Source organism: Impatiens glandulifera, chromosome 9 (assembly GCF_907164915.1).
Source record: "Impatiens glandulifera chromosome 9, dImpGla2.1, whole genome shotgun sequence".
Lineage (NCBI taxonomy): Eukaryota > Viridiplantae > Streptophyta > Magnoliopsida > Ericales > Balsaminaceae > Impatiens > Impatiens glandulifera.
In genome coordinates this window covers 37,762,209-37,785,215 of record NC_061870.1, presented here as the reverse complement: position 1 = coordinate 37,785,215, position 23,007 = coordinate 37,762,209, and the positions used below count along the sequence as shown (strand labels likewise).

General features: G+C 35.0%; 5 protein-coding genes across 5 annotated transcripts; 4 read left to right on the top strand and 1 right to left on the bottom strand.

Annotated features, from left to right (window-relative positions):
• Positions 1–4,802: 4,802 nt before the first annotated feature.
• On the top strand, positions 4,803–6,161 carry LOC124915569 (S-adenosylmethionine decarboxylase proenzyme 4-like). Its single transcript, XM_047456319.1, has one exon. The coding sequence runs from the start codon at positions 4,897–4,899 to the stop codon at positions 5,923–5,925; it is 1,029 nt and encodes a 342-aa protein (XP_047312275.1). The 5' UTR covers positions 4,803–4,896; the 3' UTR covers positions 5,926–6,161.
• Positions 6,162–8,780: 2,619 nt separating this feature from the next.
• Positions 8,781–10,831, top strand: LOC124916551 (probable protein phosphatase 2C 35). The gene is made up of 3 exons (XM_047457283.1): positions 8,781–10,173; positions 10,261–10,392; positions 10,486–10,831. The coding sequence occupies exons 1-3, from the start codon at positions 9,247–9,249 to the stop codon at positions 10,717–10,719; spliced, it is 1,293 nt and encodes a 430-aa protein (XP_047313239.1). The 5' UTR covers positions 8,781–9,246; the 3' UTR covers positions 10,720–10,831.
• A 223-nt stretch (positions 10,832–11,054) lies between these two features.
• Positions 11,055–15,142, bottom strand: LOC124913783 (putative E3 ubiquitin-protein ligase RF298). Its single transcript, XM_047454199.1, has 3 exons — positions 14,775–15,142; positions 12,248–14,354; positions 11,055–11,843 (listed from the first exon to the last, which is right to left on the bottom strand). The coding sequence occupies exons 2-3, from the start codon at positions 14,342–14,344 to the stop codon at positions 11,307–11,309; spliced, it is 2,634 nt and encodes an 877-aa protein (XP_047310155.1). The 5' UTR covers positions 14,345–14,354; positions 14,775–15,142; the 3' UTR covers positions 11,055–11,306.
• A 2,586-nt stretch (positions 15,143–17,728) lies between these two features.
• Positions 17,729–20,077, top strand: LOC124916421 (subtilisin-like protease SBT1.5). Its single transcript, XM_047457135.1, has one exon. It carries the CDS (start codon positions 17,729–17,731, stop codon positions 20,075–20,077), a length of 2,349 nt encoding a protein of 782 aa, XP_047313091.1.
• Positions 20,078–20,889: 812 nt separating this feature from the next.
• Positions 20,890–22,838, top strand: LOC124915149 (60S ribosomal protein L19-1). The gene is made up of 5 exons (XM_047455814.1): positions 20,890–21,049; positions 21,776–21,898; positions 22,046–22,359; positions 22,453–22,511; positions 22,601–22,838. Exons 1-5 carry the CDS (start codon positions 20,938–20,940, stop codon positions 22,626–22,628), a joined length of 636 nt encoding a protein of 211 aa, XP_047311770.1. The 5' UTR covers positions 20,890–20,937; the 3' UTR covers positions 22,629–22,838.
• The last annotated feature ends 169 nt before the right edge of the window (positions 22,839–23,007 follow it).

Genomic DNA, 23,007 nt, shown 5'->3' with positions numbered 1-23,007 from the left:
GTCATCGTACTAGTCTTGGATTGGATACTGAAGAATTTATAATATTTTATATATGATTTTTATCTCTGCGCATGTCATTGAAAGGCTGTTATTTCCCTGATAGATAGTATTATTTTAAGTTATAAAAAAATGGTTTAGTTTGTGTGGGTCAAAGAGAAACCATATGAGCTTGTTTAGGTTATTATGATTAATTTGTTCTAGCAGATTGAATAAATATATATTATTCTAGAGATGTCTCTGCCTCACGTTTCTGGAATTATGTATCTGCAATATTGGGTATCTCCTAGTATGTTCTTAAATGTCAAAAAACATATTACCATCCTTTAGTTTTTGTTGTATACTCAAATTAGATCCTAACATAACTTTTAAGTGTCATTAAGTTGGATCATCGATCTGATGCTGGATGCCTTTTTGATTAAAAGAGAGGGGTGGGGGAGGGGAGAGTTTGGAGTGTAGGGAACATGATGGCCTCCATGTTTACAAGCTTCATGCCTGAGCAGTGACATCATCAAGACATGAAAAAGTTTTTGGGTTATGTTTATTACTCTTTCTGTTTGGCCCACATGAATATAAACTAAACAAGTTAGTATAGTATAATGGTCTGCTGGTCCTGTTTTGTTGGGGGAAGAGATTAATTCATGTGAGTTATTCTATAATTAATAAAGACAGAGTCTTAAAATTGTACTAAATCTACTATGGAATCTGGGTGGATTTGGATTGCTTCTGGTATTAAATGTTATATGCATTGATAGAGATGAAATGAAACAGCAAGCTGTATAATCAATCACAAACGCCAAATAAAATACAGGACAAATCATATTCTACTTGCGTGGTGCAATCAAGAACGATTCTTTATTCCTTTCTACATGAAATGTGTGTGTGTGTGTGAGAGAGAGAGTGGTGGAGCAATCAAGAAGGATCCTCTTTCATTCTTTGGTACATGACAGGGAAAGAGAGAGAGAGAGAGGAGAGAGAGGCACGGGAGAATGATGTGGCGTGTTGGGCTTCATCCACATCGAGAGATTTGGTTGGTGTGTGTTTTTGTTTGTTCTTTGTGGGGGCTATTGAGAATTAGGACCGTGAGCTAAGCTAGCTAAAAGCTTGGAGGAGCAACTTTTGCTTCAAGCTCCCCCCATCTTTATTTATCATTTATATTCATTTCTAATCTCCAATGTTAGATAGAGATTTAGAGTTAAGGAGTCATTAGTTATTATTATTAAGAGTATTAATTAGTGAAAATTACAATAATGAATTAATCAATCTGATGAGATGAGATGATTGATATTTATTATATGATGAGCAGAGGGGGCAGAACAGTACAAGGACAAGAGATTAATTAACTAGCTAGCTTTTGAACATGAAGCTTAACTTCAAATTAATGACAGCAGAACTATAACTATATATATACTTTTAGCTATGGGTAGGCTTTTTTAGCTTAAAAGAAAGTTTAACATTGAGTAATTATGATCCTTAATTAGCTTAATGTTTGTTGTGGCAACTCCACCACCACCATTGAGTTGGGTTAATTGGTTATATATTGTGAGTGGGCTCCTCACCACCTCCTTAAAATGGCCATTCATTTTGATGTGCGCATGAAACAGTAGCACTCACTGCACTATATTCATCTCCCATTATGCATTGCATGCTCCATTACTAGCCATCTCTCCTCCATATATACATATAATATTATCTCTCTCTCTCCATTCCCGCCGTCAGGCTGCTGCTCCGTCCAATTAAGCCGGACCCACCTGTCTTTCATCCCTTAGCTCTTCGGCTTAGGCCTGGACCCATGTGTGCCTTCATTTTAGGGTGCATTTTGGATTAGGCATGGACCCATCTGGGACCCGATTACAATCTTTTTTTATATATACATATTTCATGGGTCATGGAACTGCATGATTTTTCTCAAGGAATTATGAGTGAACAAGGGTGGGGGGAGAATATAATACTAAAATATGGGTGGTGGTTACTTATAACTAGCTTAGCTAGTATGAGATTAAACTTAAAAAAGGTAGGGTTGTCCTTCTTGTGGGTCCAAACCAAAGTCTAAGCTTGTCTATATGTTTATAATTTAATTACACAAATTAAAAAATATATATTGATTCTCTACTTAATTACCCATTAACTAGTTTGAAAATAAATATGCAGGAAAGATGGATTTTGGTAATTACATGATCTTTTGATGTAAAAAGGTGTGGGGATTTTGTTTGGACTTTCCAAGTAAGATTTGGCACTAGCCATATATATGTATATAATAAAGGTAAACATGGAGTTTTTGAAGTATATAGTTGACATCATCCATTTCATAGAGAGAGGGTCATGTGTTTAGGGTTTGGTGGATAGGCGTGCAATGGGTAAAAGAGGTGGGATTTGGTCATAATGATAATGGGTCCAGCTAGCTCTGCTTCAGAACCATAAAAACATACATTATGCATCATTTCCTTTGCCTCTATTTTTGCAAATTTTGATTCCTCTAACTAAATTAAACTCACAATTTCACATCATTACTCTCTTCTATTTTATCAAACCATATATATATTTCATTTCACAATGATCTATTTCCTATTCAAATCACTGTGTGTGATAATTGTGTAACATGTACCTGTTTTCACAAACAAATTAAATAGATTGGCCAAAATATCACAAAATAAATGCAGGCAACTTCCAAGGCTTTTTCAGCCATATGCTCACTATTCATGCTAGCTTACCCACTATTAGTTATACTCATGACTATCATCGACTTCACCTCCTTTAGGGTAGGGTTTGTAGCATTGTTTGTTTTCGTTGGTTTGTGTTTTATTTGTTTTTCTCTTCCTTTGTTGGCTATACTTATATCTTTTCCTTGTATTATAATTATTCATGTCAAAAGAGAGACAAACTTGTGTCACACTAGCTAATACATTCATATTGGAAATTATTATTTATGTAACTCACATTATAAGCCCTTAAATTTTAACCATATTTTGAAATCTCCCTAAATTTGACAAAGTTTGGGGGTTTATTTCAAAGTTTCCCCAAACTTTAGGGGTCTAATAAAAAGGTTTAGGGACCCATATCAAAAATTATATATGACCTTATTATATGGATTCTTACTTTTTATCGAAATACCAAAATAAATTATCTTTCTTGTTATCCAAACTTTATAAGGTGTAATTAATCTCTATTAAGTACTAACATTCATTATTTTGGCCTAATTAGATGACAATGTAAAATTTGTATTTAAAAAAGTTAAATTTTGATTGGGTTCAATTTATTTGATTTGAAGTACTTTGTTTTTAAGGATGTATTTTAACTTGGCCATTGTATATTCATCAAGGGCTTTCCTTTTTTGTCTTAATTGATATATTTTGATGTTATTCATTGTTGTTTTGAAGGACATTGTTGTTGATTATATCTTGTATTAGTTGTATATTCTTTTTTAAAAAGTTAATATATTCTTACTAAAAATACATTCATTTAAGTTGGACTTAATGTTATTGAGTTATTATTTATTAGTTAAGAATTAAGATAAGTGCATGTCATCCAACACCCAAATAATTATAATAAAACAAAAATACAAACAATACACAGAAAAAAAAAAAACTTAAAATTCTCAGCTAATTAAACTTAAAGCTTTATTAATGTAATTAAGTTATGATGTTATTTTTTTTAACCCTTATTTATTTTTAATGTGTTTATATATTATAATCATCTATTGACACAATTAATAAGAGTCTATTTAGTGAGAATCTAACATGAAACCTAACCCACCAAAGTAATTCAGTTGTAAGAGTGAGTCGACTTAAAAGACTAAAAGGTCACTCGATTCTATTAATTCTTAAAAGACTTGTAAGAGTCGCTTAAAAGATCACTCGATTCTATTAATCACTTTGAGATTGAGTTGGAGTGATAGCCATATTTATAACATGTCTTGCTATAATCTATTATACAGGGTAAGTCATAAGTTATTTAAATATATTCTCATTAAAAGCCCATGTTCATAGTTTTTTTAATAGAATTAAAAAAATAGTCTTTGTGAGTATGAAAAACAATTCTGAGCCATAATAACAGAGTGCTCTGTTTTGAAAGAAAGAAAGAAAGGTTGCTGCTAGTTAGTGTAACCAATACCCCAATCCGTTTGCTTCTCTGTTTGGTTTTCCAAACTTGTTGCTTCTACAGGAGAGAAAGAGAGAGATTTGTTGTGATTCATGATGATGGATAAACAAACAAAGTGCTCTGTCTTCAGATAACTCTGCAATGGCGTTGAGTTTGCTTTGCTATGCAGTGATGGTGTTTTTTTTTTCCATTTCAAATAAATTACACCTCATTCGTAGTAACTATTACTAGATAAAAATCAACAACACCCATAAAGGAAAAACTTAAGTTTGTCTCCCCCATAAGACTTCCTCTCATTATTGCTGTCATGCACGGCACAGTCCAGTTCTATCATCCCCCTTCCTTCAATCCAAACAACATTAATTAATTAATTAACATTTCCATTTCATTAATAACCTTATTTAAGACTTAAACCAATTCATCATCATTTGCAAAAGTGAGCTTCGGGCAGATGTTATCATCAAATGTTGTCGTTGTCTGTTGTCTGCTGAAGAAAGAAAGAAACATCTCAAGAACCCTAAAAAAAATAAAAATAAAAAATATAAAAAAAATATGTAACCATCATCTTGTATTCATTTCATTATGTCCCTCTTCTCCTATCATTATTGCTTTTATTCTTGGTACCCTAAATTCTTCCGCATGCCTCTTTCTCACTCTCTCTCTCTCTTTCAATATATACACACCCCACTATATATATATATCTCATCACTCCACAAGCTTTTCATCCCCACCTGTAGAAACACATAAAGATCATTCATTTCTCTTAATTTCTCCCCTCTATTGATAAAAGATTCAAAATTTATGGCTGGGTTTGAAGGATTCGAGAAGAGAATCGAACTTCAGTTTTCCGGCGACGACCCAACCTCCGTCGGCGGCGACGGACTTGGGCTCCGGGGGCTTAGGTTTGAGTTGATAGAGGAAGTACTCCATGCGGTACAGTGCACCGTAGTATCAGCTATGGGTAATGAATACTTTGATTCATACGTCCTTTCTGAATCAAGCTTGTTCGTATACCCGACCAAGATCATAATCAAAACATGTGGGACCACTCAGCTACTCAAATCCATCCGTCCATTAATCGTATTCGCTCGTGATCTAGGGCTATCACTCTGCGGGTGTAGGTACACCCGAGGTAGCTTCATTTTCCCTGAAGCCCAGCCTTATCCATACACCAGCTTCGAAGATGAAGTTATATATATTCAAGAGACATTACCAAGCAACCTTATTTACAAAAAAGCCACTGTCATGCCGTCCAAGTTACCGTCGATTTCTTGGCATGTTTTCACGGCCAGCGATCCATCTCGGCCGGAGAACCAACCCCAACCGTCATACTATACCGTCGAAGTCTGCATGACCCAACTGGACACGGTTCTCGCCCGGAAATTTTTCCGACATCCGACGTCCGACAAGACAGGAGACATGTCTGGGAAAGATATGACCGTTATAACGGGAATAAACGAAATTAATCCAAAAGCATTCATCAGTGATTTTGGATTCGATCCTTGCGGATATTCAATGAATGGGATGGATGGTGATCGTTACTCGACTATCCACGTGACACCGGAGGATGGGTATAGTTACGCTAGCTTCGAGTGCACAGGATCAGTCCACGAGGATGGTAAAGATATCGGAAGGGTTTTGAAGAAAGTGGCGAAAATATTTCGGCCGGAAACGCTTTCGGTGTCGGTGACCGGAGGAAGCCAGGGGATGTCGGCGCGTGTGGCGAGGGCATTGAAGACGGTGGGGTTAAAATGTAGAAGTTATGCAGACGATGAGTTTCCATTTGTGGGTCAGATTGGATTTCAGGTCTTTACCAATCGCCTAAAATAGCCATATAGATGATGGGATGATGACGTGGCATATATCAAATAATGGTTCTGACGACGATGAGTACGTACGTACGTAAGAGAGGAGCAGCATGGGCTCTTTTTGTTTTTGTTTTTTTGTTGTTTTTTTATTTTGTGTTTATTTTTAAATTAAGGTTCAATTTTAATTAGTTAGGCAAAGGAGGAGGAGATTATTATTTTAGGCTTTTCAGCCTTTGAATGCATTAATATTTATCATTATGCTGCTGCTGTTGCATGGTGGAGTTGACTTGTCAAAATTAGTACTAAAAAAAAGAACCAATAGTAATTTATTATATTAACATGCTAAAAGATATTGCCCTAATCCAAAACCCCAATCTAGGTTTGAAAAAAAAACAAAATATATATATATATGTTATAGGAATATTGATGCAGATAAAAAATGTAAAAAATAGATGTTATAGAAGGTTGATACAGATAAATTAATGTTTTGAAATATATTGACAAATTTCGTTTAAATTCAGATGCACTCCAGTTCTAAGTATTTTCACACCGATCTAATATTTTGTAATGTGAATAAGTTTATAAATTAAACTTAAACTAAATAGTTAGACATAAAAGTCTCCATATTCAAACCAGAAAATCATTAATAAGAGACTGAACTTAGCTTAAAAAAAATTATTACCTAATAAACTAAACATTTTAAAATTTATAATAAATTAGTAGTTTAATGGTTGTAAGATAAATTGATGCATTTTTATTTTTGGATTTTTTTACAATAAGTTTAAGCCCCTATTTTTTTATATATTACATTCAAATCTTCTAAATCTAATTTATAGTTTGTGAGGATAATAAGAAGTATGATGTTGTTTAGAATTACATATGCCAATTGGGTTTGTTTGGGGCTTAAAAGTTTTAAAACATTTAAAAGTATTCAAAATATGCTTATCAACTTAATAAGTTTATGTTGGGATGAGTTAAAGAGTTAACATATGATTAAGTATTAAATAACTGTAGAGGATTTTGTTAAATTTATGAAGAGATATTACACTAATAAAATATTTTCTTGGATTATCAGAACATATCTTTATCAATAAACATTTTAATAACTTGGAATAGGTATAACTCTCCTATTGAATTTATGGATAATGTTTAACTGTTTAAGGTAATTAACTATCAAAATAATTAAAAGTCATGTTTTGAAATTTGAATATCTTGTAAAAATTTGCGTCCGTCTTTTACTTCCCAACTAAAAAAGAAGCTTATTAAAATTGTGAATTCTATGATAATGAGAAATTTATAAATCTTTATAATGGGCCGTTTTGATTTATGTTCTTCAGCCCAATAAACGACCTGTTTCTGGTCTAGATTCTGGAGTTTCATTTTGAATTGGGCTTAGCCCAAGTCGTATGTAGTGGTCTAAAAACAATGAAAAAAAACATTTTTGCCGTTTATTTTACAGAGGTGTTCGTTTATATATTATTTATTATACTTTTACAATATAATTTTTATGATTATCCGAATTAATCTTCAATTGAAGTACATCTTAGTGATAAAAAAAATATTATCAAAGTATAATTAAAAATTAGTATTCATCTGAAGTTACTTCATTGGACAATGAGTATTTATTTTATTAAGTTATTAGGCCGTTAAAGATTATTCGAAATGACATTATATCATGAACGATGTTGAAGATTAAATTCGAAAAATCTATGAATTTGTGTGAAGATCTTATTGTGCTTCTTGAAAATTTTCGAGTCAATTAGTTATTCTATTATTGTATATATATGGGGTTAGTCGTTATGCATGTGTCACGAGAATGTTGAATCGACAACTCACTCATTTTTGTATTGTTGATGGTGACTAGTATCTAGAGTCTTTTGTGAATTATCATTGAGATTCATTGGGTTATACCCGAGTTTTTGGGTAGTTGTTGAAAATTTTGAATTAATGCGACTAATATAACATGCATACATAATTGTGTTATCATCCTAATTATTTTTTGGTAGACTATCTAATTCAAGAAAAATTATCGAACTTTCAATGATTGTAGTCAACCGATGCGTATAATTTATTTTCTCTTTCATTTTATGTCATGTTTTTATCGTTTAACAATTTTCATCATTTTTAACCAATAAGCCAATTTAAATATATATAATCAGAAAAAATGATTAAGAATACACACAAATAGTATTTTATTAAATATATATTATATTTATTATTGAACGTGAATTTAATAGTATTTTATTAAATATATATTATATTTATTATTGAATGTGAATTTAAAAGTAAGAGGAAAAAAGGGAAATATTTTAAGCATTATTGTCTGAATCAGGTGACTACTTAGGGTGGCATATCCCAATTAGTCAATGGAAATAAGAAAAAAAATAAAAAAAATTGAATAATAATTTTAGAGGAAAATAACACAGAGAGGGAGAAAATGCAAAATCAGAAACCAAACACTATTTCTTGTTTTTATTGTGTTTTCATCCCAAGTATTTTGTTATTTTCCCTTTTGGATTCTTGCCATCTAAATTTATTCGGTGCACCTCTTTATAATTTTATAAATTTTATAAATATTTATGTATATTTTGATTATTTAAATTCAATTTCATCAAACAAAATTTGTCTCTATATCAAACAAGCCTTTAAAATATTCATTATAAATTTTTTTCTTTTGCTAATTAAATGAAGTAGTAATAATTATTGTACGAATGAATATAGCTTTTTTATTACATTTTATGTTATGTATATTACATTGAGAAAAAACTAAATTTATTATATTATCTATTATTATTAAGAAATAGAAAAAAAAAGGTATTAGCTTTAAGAATGAATATATATGAAGATTAGAAAGAAAGGAAAAAAGCACCTCTGCTTGATCGTGGGGGTGAAAAAGGTCTCTGTGTTTTCTCTGGTTTAGGGTTTCTTTCTTTCTTTCTTTCTTTCTTTCTTGCCCTTTTTCTCTTTTACGAAATCTCTGGGACCAAATCAGATCTTCTCTCCAATTGTTGTGTAATGAGTTGTTCTAATCGCTCGTTGAACCTTCCATGAAAAAGTCCACTCACGAATAACTTTCATGATTAGCAACAACGTGGTCAAGTTTAATTCTTTCTGGGTTTTCGAGGGGAGAGGAGAGGAGAGGAGGGGCTTAGCTTTCTGGGTTTTCCTTCTCATGGCTGATCATCATCGCCACCTCCTTCCTTCTCCAAATACAATCTTCTTCTTGTAATTCTTCTTCCTCCATGGAGTTCTCATTCAATCCTAATGTGGAAACTTTCTTCAGCTATATTTATATAGATAATAGTATTACGATATTCATCTGAAATTTGCTTTGATCTTAAACATGGGTTGTGTCTGTGCAAAGTGCTGTACCCATTACCCAAAGTCTTCAGACGGAGGAGATGACAGAGACTCTGCCCAACTGAACACATTTACTAGTCAAGGTAAACATTTATCTGAAGATACCCTTTCGGATGATGCTCTTATTCCTTCACACAAACTGAAGCTTGCATATTCTGTTCTCACACAAAGAGGTTACTACCCAGAAACGCCGGATAAGGATAATCAAGATTGCTTTTCCGTCAGAACTCAAATTCAAGGTAACCCAAATGTTCATTTCTTCGGTGTGTTTGATGGGCATGGTCAATATGGTACGCAGTGTTCTAATTTCGTTAAGGATAGATTAATTGAGATTCTGTCCGATGATCAGACATTACTCGATGATCCGGTTAAGGCTTTCAATTCTGCGTTTCTAGCTACGAACGACGAGTTACACAGCAGCGAAATAGACGACACGATGAGTGGCACGACTGCAATCACGGTTCTAGTCGTCGGTAATACGCTTTACGTCGCGAATGTGGGTGACTCGAGGGCTGTGATCGCTTTGAAAGAAGACGGTAGTGATGAAATTGTGGCTGAAGATTTATCTCATGATCAGACGCCTTTTCGCAACGACGAATGTGAGAGGGTGAAGCTCTGTGGTGCTAGGGTTTTGAGTGTTGATCAAGTGGAAGGTCTAAAGGATCCGAATATTCAGACGTGGGGGGATGAAGAGACAGAAGGCGGCGATCCTCCCAGGTTGTGGGTACAGAATGGGATGTTTCCCGGGACTGCTTTTACTCGTAGCGTTGGGGATAGTATAGCCGAGAAGATCGGGGTAGTTGCTGTTCCTGAGGTATCAGTAATTGAACTCAAACCGAATCATCAGTTCTTTGTAATTGCAAGTGATGGTGTGTTTGAGTTCTTATCCAGTCAAATTGTCTCTGAATTGGTAAGTAATTTATTTATGTTTCCATTTTAGGAAAAAGCATCATTATATACATTAATGTTTGTTTTTATTTGGATTTGGATACTTTAGGTGACAAGATACCCAGATTCTCGAGATGCTTGCTCATTCATAGCAGGAGAATCGTGCAAAATATGGTTGGAGAATGAAAACCGGACTGATGATATAACGATTATCATTGTGCACATTAAAGAGTTATCTGATGTATGAAAAACACAGATTGTTGGTTTCATTTTTCTTCAGACTAATTAATATATCTATTTAACTGTGTGTTTCGCTCGCGTGTGTGTGTGTTAGTTGGTTCCTACGAATGTGGTGGTGGTCGGAGGAGTAGGCAGTGGGGTTAATAACATGGATGGAATGGTGCTAAAAACAGACAAAGGAAACACTCGATGTCTATGTCATGCCTCATGCCTACTATTCCGGTATATTGCTGCACAATCGGGTGAGTTGATTATGAAAAGGGGAAGAAACAGAAGATCTAAACCTAGTATTCCATCGGAGTCCTTACCATCTCCTCCATTGGGCTAACTGTGAATTTCATTCATCTTGTTAGTTGTAACAAGTCAGTCGTATGATAATATTGAAGTTATAAAACATTATTGTAATTCTCTTTGATTTTTGGGCCAAGAGTATTGCAATTCATTTAGAAACCAGAAGGTTACAATGGAAGTGAGAATACTAAGGAAATTGATCTTCAAACATGAAAATGGTCTTTTTCTTCTTGTCATCTAACATCTCGTGTTTCTTCTGTTCTATGTAAATTTTCATGAGTTTTTTAGAAGAGAACATAAATGAACATAACCAGACTTTTCAGACCAACTTTTAATGCACCAAATTATAGATTGAGAGACACAGCTAGCAACAATATCAATAGTATATTTTTTTTTATTAAAGAAACCAGTATAGTCCAAATTGGAGTGTGCCAAAAACAATCATGACACATTCATACAATGTTTTGAATGAAGGGAAGCAATCTGAATTATTCGAAAAGACTCCCCTTTTCATCCTTGTTCATCAAAATGCCATTATTTAGCACACAAACATAGAGAACCAAATGAACATTATATATATATATATAATATATAAAATAGGGTGTGTAGTGAATGGTGATAAGTTCAAGTATGAGCAAAGCGTACATAAATACGTTGCTCGATGAAGGCCCTGCAGGACGGGCATTCTGTCATTCCTTGTTTCTTGTGGAGTTCATTGCATGCAGCACACACTACTTGATGAGCACATGGAAGAAAAACCACTACCATTTCCTGGAAAAGGCACATTACGCATTCTCTCTCCCGTTTCACACAGTATTCATCCTCCTCTCGATCATCCAGTTCCTGCAAATGCATCCTCCCTATTCCCGACAACAAATCCACCATTTCCAATTCTTCCTTAGAAACTACTGACTTACTTCCATCTATGCCCCTTCTTAAAGCTTCTATTTTTGATGAATCACTCTTTAACCTCAGTTCTGATATTCCTTTCTCAAGTCCCGCCACATCTTCTTTGTACTTTTGCATACTACAAGCTATTTTCACTTTAATGTCATCTTCCTTCAATCTATACGACCTTCCTGCTTCCTCTCTTTCTTTTCTAATTGAATTCACATGACACTGTAATTCTTCCTTTGCCTTCTCTTCCCGTTTCCATCTTTCCTGTAGTATTTTATTTCTAACTATTACAATCAAATTATGGGACAAAATCATCCGCGAATTCAGTCAATCATGTATCCAAAGAAAACACCAGCACTTATTTTATAGACCAGCAGCATCCCAATGCTATGGCCCCCAGCTTCAATCAAGATATTTGAGATCTCAACCTCTTAAGTTAAAAGACTCTTACCACTTCAATCTATTCTAGGTGGACATTTTCATAGGATGTAAAAGAATTCTCTAGTTCCACGACCCTAACGTGGAAACACTAAACATTCATGAGAAATCAAAACACAAACAGAAATATTAGGATAAAACTCAAATTTCTTTCTCAAATGTGCTTTATAAATTTGTGATATAGTCAAATAAGAAATATATGATAGAACCATACAGACAAACATACATACCTCAAGTTTCTCTTTAACATCTTTAGCTTGTTCGATTTTTTGTTGAAGTTGAGCCAACATGTGCTTATCAGATGTAAGTTCTTCATGAAACAAGGTATTTTCCTTCCCACGTGTTTGAAATTTTTGCAGCGACTTCTTCTCCCTCTTTAATACCTCCATATAGGTAGTAGTAGATTCGGCAACTTGCAGTTTAGCAGCCTCCAGGTTTTGCCTCAAAACTGCATTTTCCATTTCAAGTCTCCGAACAGAAGCATTAGCTTTCTCTACCTGTCCACCAGCTTTTCCCAATGCTTTCTCCATCTCAGGGAGCTTCTTCATTGTGTTTTCCTCCAAAGTTTGAGTCTCTTTCTTAATTCTTTCCACTTCTTCTCTATCTTGTCTTAGTGTTTTGATCTCTGCTTTATCTTTACTCAATCTACGAGTTACCTGCATAACTTTCTGATTGGCCCATTCTGTCCATTCCTGGAGCTGATTTTGCAGTTCCCTGACTTTTGGAACCAACTTCAAAATCATATCATCCTTCTTGCTTTGTGCTATCCAGTTGTTGATACTCTGATCATTTGGCATCCCAGAATTTCCATTTCCATGTGAATAGTTTCCCGAAGGAAATGAAAGTGAAAGCTCTGTGTTGGCTAAAGGTAAAGAAGATACGCTACTGGAAGTTAAAGGTGCAATCAGTGGTATATTGGTACTACTATATGAGGTGGAAACGACTTTAACAGCTTCCGGGTTATTAAATGTTGCAGATAAGTTATGGGGTTTGTTATCCTGAGGGGCATTCTTGCTTGCATTTAATGATGCATGTTTCAGGTTATGAGACATAGAATCTAACACTGGCTTCACTTTCTTGTCCAAAATCGAACCTCCAAAACCATATACTTTCCTTGAACCGCTGCTCCCTTTAGAGCTATACGGACGGCCATTTTTCTCCATATGAAGTGATTTTTGCCGAAGTATATGGTCTCTCTTAGAAATGCCCGAAGTTTTTCTACTACTAGTTGCAGACTTCTGACCAGGAGCATGACAATAGGCTGTATTGCCAGAAACAAAGGATTTATCGATGTCATCAAAAGCTGGAGTCTTATTGTCATTCCTTCCATTTAAAACAAACGAACTCTTAGGTGTTACAAAGTCCGGCTGATAATTATCTGCTATAGGAGTTGAACATGTGATGTTGGGTTCACACTGACAGGTACCATTGGCAACAAGTGATGGATTCTTGTTAGAGGATTTTTTTGATAAACAACATTCTGAGCCTACTGCGAGTTCACTTCCCAATTGAGCCTGAATAGGAGGAGAAGAGTCACTTTGATTTGGTTCAACGTGAGTGACTAAACTATTCGATGCATCAACATCCATTGCACAAGCCTGCGTAACATTCATGTCACAAATTAACAAGCACCACAAGGCATTCCCAGTGCTGTTCAAATGTTTGATATCACGTAAGATACAGACCAGTTCAACCAATGTATACTTCTCCATTTGTTGCAAACAATCAAAGTAGTGCTCTATAGTTGGATCAATGACTTGTCCATTTCTAATGAATGTTATAGCATTATCAACTATATTTGAGACAGGGTCTTTACATCCATATAAGATGCCCGACCTTAATACAGCTTTAGTAGAAACTTCTTTGTTGTAACCAAAAGCCATTATTTTCTTGATTGCACTCTTGAACATGGTGTCGAGGTTCATTAAGACAAGCTCTTCCAGTTGCGATTCTGTAAGATCACTCCAATCAGTTATATCACGGAACTCATCATATGCATCTATTTCCTCTCGGGGTCGGCTTGGACCAACCTGAAATGATCCAACTGCAGTAGACAATGCAAGGTTTAATTTAGCATCTGAATGGTCATGCATAATGCCACACCCAGCACATACATTGCCTTGTCCATGGTTTTGGGTTTTCTCGATTTTGTTAGCTGAGAACTCATAACTTGGCCAATCAGATACAGATACTACCTTATTCAGGTCCCCAGAAGAAGTATCAGGCTGAAATTTTCTCTTATTCCTTGTTCCGTTTTCTTGGTTTGACATCAAAGGAAAGACTTGATTGTTGCTGCAGCTACCCCCCTTGGCCAAAATTGAAGTCATTGTGTGCTTGCTGCATAATATCAAAGTTTCAATAATTCTGCATATATAAAAAAATAACAAAGACAAACAAAGATGATTTGTATTTGTATGTAGGTGGAAACTACATAGAACCAAGTCTGAAAACCCACAAATCTTTGTGTTATGGCAGCTCAAATTCAAGCTACTTCAGAGTGAATGCATCAGCTCTGGATGTACCAAGAATTATATTCAATCAAAATAATGCTACAAGGCAAAAAAGAATTTGTAAAGATTCAAGATCTTGGGTTCGAAAATTGTATTCCCAAGTAATGAAAGAATTACATTGTAAAGTCTATTTATACTTAGTAAATAAATAAAAAAAAAAACTATTTTCAAGTGTTACAAGAGTTGCAAATAGACAGAAAGCAAGAAACTAGTTTATCAATCTGTGGGTTTGAAAAGGGTCGGTAACCTTAGTGCTGAGAATAAGGAAAGAGTCAGATCAGATCGTCGATAAATCCCCTGAGAAAAAGTGCCAAAATTGCCGAAAAGATTAGATCTTGAAATAATTTGTGGAAATATCCAAATGATCGTCTTCTTTTGGGTTCAATCTATCCGCCTCGATCTGCAGCAGTGTCGTCGTCGTCGGGAAGAAGGAGACAAGGCGATCATCTTGGCACCGCTGGATGTTTGGTGATTGAACCCATCTTGAGACCAGTGACAAGGTGAGATTGCGTTTAGAAAAAGATGGTGATCGAGAAGGAGAAGAGGGCGGCTAGATACAGAGAAAAGGACGAGGAAGAAGACAGAAGAAGCTAAGGAGGAGGTGAGAGAGAGAGAGAGAAAGCAATGTTCCGATCACCAAAACATTGTTTAATGATGGACGTCCGATCAGATTTAAATGGACACACATGATTAATCCTCGTATGGTCAGTTGAATGAGATCAAACCGGGAGATCAAGATCGCACCAAGCCTGAAAGGTACAAGGACCGTTGGATCCTAAGCCAATGTTTTCATTCAAGAATTGCAATTAAGGAAAGAATTTCTAAACATTCAAAAGGAAGTTGGATCTATTCCTTAAACGATGTCCGATTTTAACATTGGGTCAAACCACAAACTTAAAACACACTCTATTAATTAAAGTTGACGGGGTGACAAATAATTATTTAGATGAGAATAAGAATATTGATTAGGAAACAACCTAGCTAGCCCCTAGCCATAGCTTTATTGACTAAAAGAACCGAAAGAGGAACAAAAATAATTATTTAAGTGATTGGAATATATGGGGGATATGTAAGAACCCGAAAAAGTAGACATGTGAAACACAGCACTTGCTTATCAAGAATCTATCAATCTGTTTCTGTCTCTGTCTATATGGTTTATGAAATGTATATATAGGATTCAATGAAAACACAGTTAGGCAGGTCATAAGTAAGCAAAAATAAAAATGGCACCTCGTCGGGCGGGTGATGATCTGGAAAAGATCGCGAAAGAAGGGTTTGAGATGATTGAGATGCATCTTCAAGCTGAGAAGGCACGACAAGCAGAAGCTGCAAGAGTCAAGCCAAAAGCCAAAGTCAACTTCATCATAGACAGGGAGGCGGCCAAACGAGCCGGAGGTATACACTTTGTCGTGTTTCGTCCACCAAAATCCAAGGCTTGAAGATATAATTAGGATTCATGGTTTAGGAAACTTATGATCATATGTTATATATTATGACTTAAGTCGGTACTAATAAGATGATGTGAAATATTGTAGACCAAGCTTGTCAACACAATAATGTTCCTGCTCTTTTAGTCTCCACAATATGTAAGATATAAAAATGGTCTGTGTTCATGTATATATTCCCCTTTGAGGGAGGCTGTTTGTCTTTTATGTAAGGTACCTCTAGTTGTGTTACTTCTCAAGATGAGAATTAATTAGGTTCTTTGGAAAAGGCCATTCATTATTGATGGGTTTTACAGAGATTTTAGTGATCTTTCATAAATTTAAAAATGCTATCTAGTCTACATATTTGATATTGAAGTTAATGGGGGTATTGAGGATGTTCCTCCCCTTGGATTGAAAACAGAGCAGCCTAAACAAATCAATTGCTTAGACAATCACAATTCATAACATGCATCAAAGATTAACTCGATGTTTTCTTTGAAATATTTCATAATTGAATCATCTTAATAAATACATCTTTATTAGATTGCATGCCAATATAGGTCATGAAATCAGACAATATTGACGGCGCTTATTGCACGACGCTATGTTTGTTTTTAAAGTAATATTATTTATATGAATAATAAGAGTACTCAACAACAGTATTCTCGACGAATAACATTTGTCAGATTTTCTTTTAATGTGAAAGCGAAAGTTCCTAATAACTAACCATTGTAATATGGTTGTGAACTCGAAAAAGAAATAAGTTAGTTTCAATGTAGATGAGTTCAACTTTTATGCTCAATGAATGCTTTTAACATATTTTCTAGTAGTGCCGTGTTTGTTTTGCTTTATATTTTCTATTGCTTATTTGGACCTTTGCCTCTAAAATTTTGTGTTTTCTATATTTTCTCTGTATTTTATTTACTTATTGTCATTTCATTTTTTTTACTTAGAACTTCTCCATGGAATGGAAAGCGAACAATTATTAAACCACTTTGCAAAAAAAAATCAGACTATTATTTTTTTATTAACATATATTTAGGAAAAAAATGGAATCATGAAGTTCACATTATGTAAAATAAAACAAACATTCATGTCCTCCATGGAGATTCCCATACAACTTTATTATTATAAAAAAAAGTTAGTTAACATATATCAACAAATAAAGCACACATAACACCACATATTTAAAATTGAAAAATCTAATCCAAAAATACAAATCTACAATTAACAACAGACAAAAATATGTTATTTTTTTTAATCCCTTTAAAAAGTTAGGATAAATCCATATTAATTTAGCCTTAGTTGTTAATGAGATCGAAAATGAGATCTTTGGTGATCCTTTAATCAAGATTTTTTTTAAAGTATTCTTTTCCTCAGTGGGTTAGACTAAATTAATGATATATTATATAAAAAGAAAAGAAAATAAGGAAAAAAGAAAAAAAGAGGTTTTTCTTAAATAAGTTGAATATGCTTTTTACGTTTATTTTTTCTAAATTGCCTTTCTCTACACACAAAGCAAAGTTGCAAGCTTTAAAGTTGATCTTTCCATTTGTAAATTGCAGATTATACATAAAAACAAAAGTTTTATTTGAAAACAGCAGTACCCATGCATGTTATTATAATCCACCACCGTTTCTAAAATTCTATCTCCATCATCTGTAATATTACTTTAACTTACATATCCTCCCTCGTCCGTTACTCATCCTGCCATTATAAATTGACACACAATTGAGTGCTAATGAATAAACAAACTCCTTGATTTGATTTTCAAATGACTTCCATTCTTGTTCTTCGTCTTGTTTCTTTTCTTTCTCTATCTTATGCTATTCTTGGACAGAAAACACAGACATACATTGTTCAGATTCAAAATGACCATAAACCTTCTGTCTTCAACGATGTAGATGCTTGGTATAACTCGATGCTTAATACCCTGAGCTCTTCGTCCATTTCCACTACTTCTACGTTGTCAAATACTTCTTCTTCTGTGGAGTTCATTCATCTTTACACAACTGTCTTCAATGGATTCTCTGCTAAACTGACAGAAGAGCAGGTTCAAGATTTGTCTAGGAAAAGGGAAGTCTTGGGCATCATACCGGACATAGTCTACCAAATCCATACAACTCGAACGCCGGAGTTCCTCGGATTGACTACGAGGAATCCGATAAGTCTGCTCAAGAAATCCAACGGCGGCTCTAACGTAGTGATTGGATTCTTCGATACTGGAATATTCCCAGAATCTAGTAGTTTCAACGACAATGGGATGGGACCAATTCCATCCCATTGGAAGGGAAGTTGCGAGAATGGAGATAGTTTCACGAAGAACCACTGTAATAAGAAGTTAATCGGAGCCAGAGTTTTTTCCAACGGATATAGGGCGAATTATGGACACAAAAACTCTGATGTTAAATCTCCAAGGGATACAGAAGGACATGGAACACACACGGCGTCAACAGCTGCCGGAAGGCCAATCACTAATTCATCCTTTTTCGGATTCGCCAAGGGCACGGCCACGGGAATCGCGCCGAAAGCCAGAGTTGCGGTTTACAAAGTATGTTGGAGCAGAGGATGTATGTCGTCCGACGTTTTAGCTGCGTTGGACATGGCCGTTCGCGATGGTGTCAATGTTATGTCGATCTCTCTGGGTGGATCGGGTTCGGTTCCATACTTTATGGACCCAATTGCGATCGGATCGTTCGGAGCTGTAAACAAAGGCGTTTTTATTTCCGCCTCGGCTGGAAATAGTGGACCCAGACCAATGTCGGTGACAAATGTAGCTCCTTGGATAACGACCATCGGAGCGAGCACAATCGATCGGACATTTCCAGTTGATCTTATACTCGGGGATGGGTCGATTATCACCGGCTCATCTATCTACACAGGGAAGCCGTTTTCTAAAAATACATTTCATCCAATTATTTTGGGTGGAGACGCCTCCCTTATTCCAGGGGAATACCCGAAAAAGCTGGCCTCATACTGCATCAGTGGGACATTAGATGAGAAGGTTGTACATGGCAAGATTGTGGTTTGCAAAAGAGGATACAGTGGACGGGCTGCTAAAGGGGCTGTAGTTAAAAAAGCCGGTGGCATCGGAATGGTAATCGAAAACACGGCGGAAGAGGGCGGCGAAGGGTTACTCGCAGATGCTCACTTGTTACCCGCATTAGCGATAACCGCATCAGCCGGAATTAAACTTCACGATTACATGAACTCTGATTCAAACCCCAAAGTTTCCATGAAATTTCGCGGGACTGAAGTTGGCATAAAGCCGGCCCCGGTGGTTGCTTCATTTTCGTCCAGAGGTCCAAACGCAGAGTCTATCTACGTCTTGAAACCGGACGTAATCGCGCCTGGTGTCAACATATTAGCGGCATGGCCAGAGAGTGTATCGCCAACTGAACTTCCGATCGACACTCGCCGTTCTAAATTTAACATAATTTCCGGCACGTCGATGTCTTGTCCTCACGTATCAGGCCTGGCCGCACTTTTAAAAGGCGCTAATCCTGACTGGTCGCCGGCTATGATTCGATCTGCACTCATGACAACTGCTTATACACACTACGCTAATGACCAAAATCTGTTAGACGAGAATTTGAACAGTCAAGCAAATGTATGGGCCACGGGAGCAGGACACGTGGACCCGGAGAAAGCTGTTGATCCAGGTCTGGTCTACGACATGTCCGTGGATGACTATTCGAACTTCATGTGCGCTTCCGGGTACACTGAGGATATGATCCATCGTGTTAGCCGTCAGATGCAATTTAAATGTAGAGGAAATACAGAGAAGCCATGGAATTTGAATTATCCGGCGATTATGGTGGCGCTTAACCGGACAACGACCGGCGGCCAGCTTGAGGCTAAGAGGACGGCAACCCACGTAGGGTATGGACGTGGAGTCTACAAAGTAATGGTAACTGCACCAAAAGGCACAAGGGTTACGGTCCTACCGCGGGTGTTGAAATTCAAAAGGATGGGACAAAAGCTATCTTACGTTGTTCGGGTGGCGGCGCAAGGAACAGCACTGCCTGATTCTACAGAATATGTGTCCGCCGGTAAGCTGACATGGGTTGATCGTAAACACCACGTCACTTCCCCGATAGTGGTTACATGGAGTGATAATTAGAGAGATATTAATCTCTTTATATCAATAATTATTGTAATTGGAAAAATTCTAATACTCTCTCTAAACTAGTTAACTATATTTTTCCAAATATTCAAATTTCTAATACTATATTATGAGATCGAAGAACCAATATTTAACTATTAAAATATTAATGAGTAAAATTGATAAATACTTAAGCTCTTATCATTGTAATACTATACACGTACATTATATAATTTTAGATTTTTTATAATTAAACTTACAAATTTAAATAAGAATTCATGTATAATAAATATATATAAAAATATTTTTTTTTTATAGAAATTTAGTAAAGTTTTAATGAAAAATATTAAGTAAGATTTTTTATATATTTAAACTACCTAATGAGTCTATACTTATGTTATCATGTAATATAATTATAACTTTGTAACTTATAATATCACGTTTAAATTATATAATCTTATAATTAAACAAAATTATATAATCTAAATAAAATGTTCATGGTTAACATGATAATTTTTTAAGTGCTAAATAATTATTTATTTGTGAAGCTAATATAAATATATTATAAAAATATCCGATTGTTGATGGAATTCATGTTATGAATATATACTTATTAACACTTTGTATTTATTATTTGATAAGTTAATTATTTTTAAATATAAAAATTTGATAGTTGTTTTGTATAAACATTTTTAAGAGTATATAATAAACATTGGGCTAGTTTAGTTAGGCCCATTAAAAAGAGTAATACAAGGCCTGCAAAAAAACCTAGGGCAAAAAATGAGCTATAAAATAAAATATCTCAAGAACTTGTTTAACCCTTTTATATTAGCAACTCCCTTACAGGCGCAGAGGGAGAGAAACGAAGGGGATCAGAAATGGTGTCGTTGAAGCTTCAGAAGCGGCTCGCTGCTAGCGTTCTCAAGTGTGGAAAAGGCAAAGTTTGGCTCGATCCAAATGAGGTTAACGATATTTCCATGGCCAACTCTCGTACGTAGTTCTATCCACTCCCTTTTCATCTCTCATTAAGTTATTCCTCTTTCCCGATTCCCGTCTAGCTATGGCCTATTGATTTATTTCCCTTTCTTTAATGGCTTGAAAGGTTCGATTTTTTCAAATAAGTCTGCTTAGATTCCGCCGGTTGCATGATTGTTGACATGATTGAATTGGTTTGTTTATATATTTGTACCTATTTCTCAAATGAATTTTGTCTTGTAGCTCTAATCTAATAGGAAATTGAATTGTTTTTAGGTTTTAAGGTCTATTTTAAGATTTGTTTCTCTACAATCTGTGCAGTATCTTTGAAATGAGAATTGATCAGTTTATGATTCTTACAATCTAATTGCAGTTTAGTTGTTATGAGCTCCTATACTACCTGAACAATAATTTTGTTTTTTAGTTTAGAATTGAAAATCGGTCTGTTATATTATTGTTGAACATAAATTAATTTTGGGAAATGAGTTCTTTCTGGGACCTATAGTTCATTTTGCTTATCCCTTTTACATTTACTATGTAGTTGATTTTTTGTTGGCATAACTATATCTTATATTCCAACTAATGTAATGATTGTTTGATAATTGAGTTGAACTACTGTTTTTATGAAATTTTACACCCTGACATTGATTTGTGCACTTCAATTTGGTGATGTGTATCTATCATTTTTATAGAGATGGATTAAGTATTCAATTTTGTGTTTTTTTTATCATTTTCTTGCAGGGCAAAACATAAGGAAGCTAGTGAAGGATGGTTTTATCATCAGAAAGCCAACTAAGATCCACTCAAGATCTCGCGCACGAAGAATGAAGGAAGCCAAGAGAAAGGGGCGTCATGCTGGATATGGTACTTTTTAACAGATGAGATCTTGTCAATGTTTTGCTTGATATGGAATATTATATATTCTTTTTTTAGACCATGATGAGACACAATTGTGTATAATGAATAAACCTAGGTAAATTAGTGTTTAACATTGTGTATGATGGATTTAAGGTAAGCGCAAGGGTACCAGGGAAGCTAGGTTGCCCACAAAGGTATTATGGATGAGAAGGTTGCGCGTTTTGAGGCGTTTGCTCCGTAAGTACAGGGAAGCCAAGAAGATTGACAAGCACATGTATCATGATATGTACATGAAAGTTAAGGGTAATGTCTTCAAGAACAAAAGAGTTCTTATGGAAAGCATCCACAAATCAAAGGCAGAGAAAGCAAGAGAGAAGACATTGTCTGATCAGTTCGAGGCTAAGCGAGCAAAGAACAAGGCTAGCAGGGAAAGGAAGTTTGCTAGAAGAGAAGAGCGCTTGGCTCAGGTGAGGAATTAATTACTTTGCTGTTAATATATCTTTTACTGTTTGTCTTAGTTCAAAATGAACTAATCTTGAGTCTGATCTTAATAATCTCAGGGACCTGTAGAGAAAGTAGCACAGCCAGAAGTTGCTGCTGCTGTTGCACCAGCTACTCAGTAATTTCTCAATTACTCGTCTCTTTTAAAACATGTAATTGTATTAATCTAGCTAGATTAATTAATTTTGATTCTTTTGTCATGCACAGGGTATCCAAGAAGAAATCAAAGAAGTGAAAATTTAATTTGGTTTGAGAATGCAATATCTTCTTGTTATTTCTAAAACTGTTTATTTTGTTACTGCTTTTTTATTCCCTTTTAGTCATGAATACTGCTGAAACATTGTAGTTCGGGTGTAGGATGCAAAAGATTTTATACCTCAACTTTAATGTTATGATGTTTGTTTGTTGCTAAAAATGCTGAAAATGTGGTTTATAAGATTTTGATCAATTGATTAAGTAATTTGTTTTTTGAAAATTAGTTTAATAATTATTTTAGTTGAATTATTAAAATTATTTGCAGTGTTACATTAAGACTTTCCAATTATATTTATTTTTATTGGAATCATACTTCAATCTAATATATTAAGTTTGGTCAGGTATTTTTTTTATTAGAA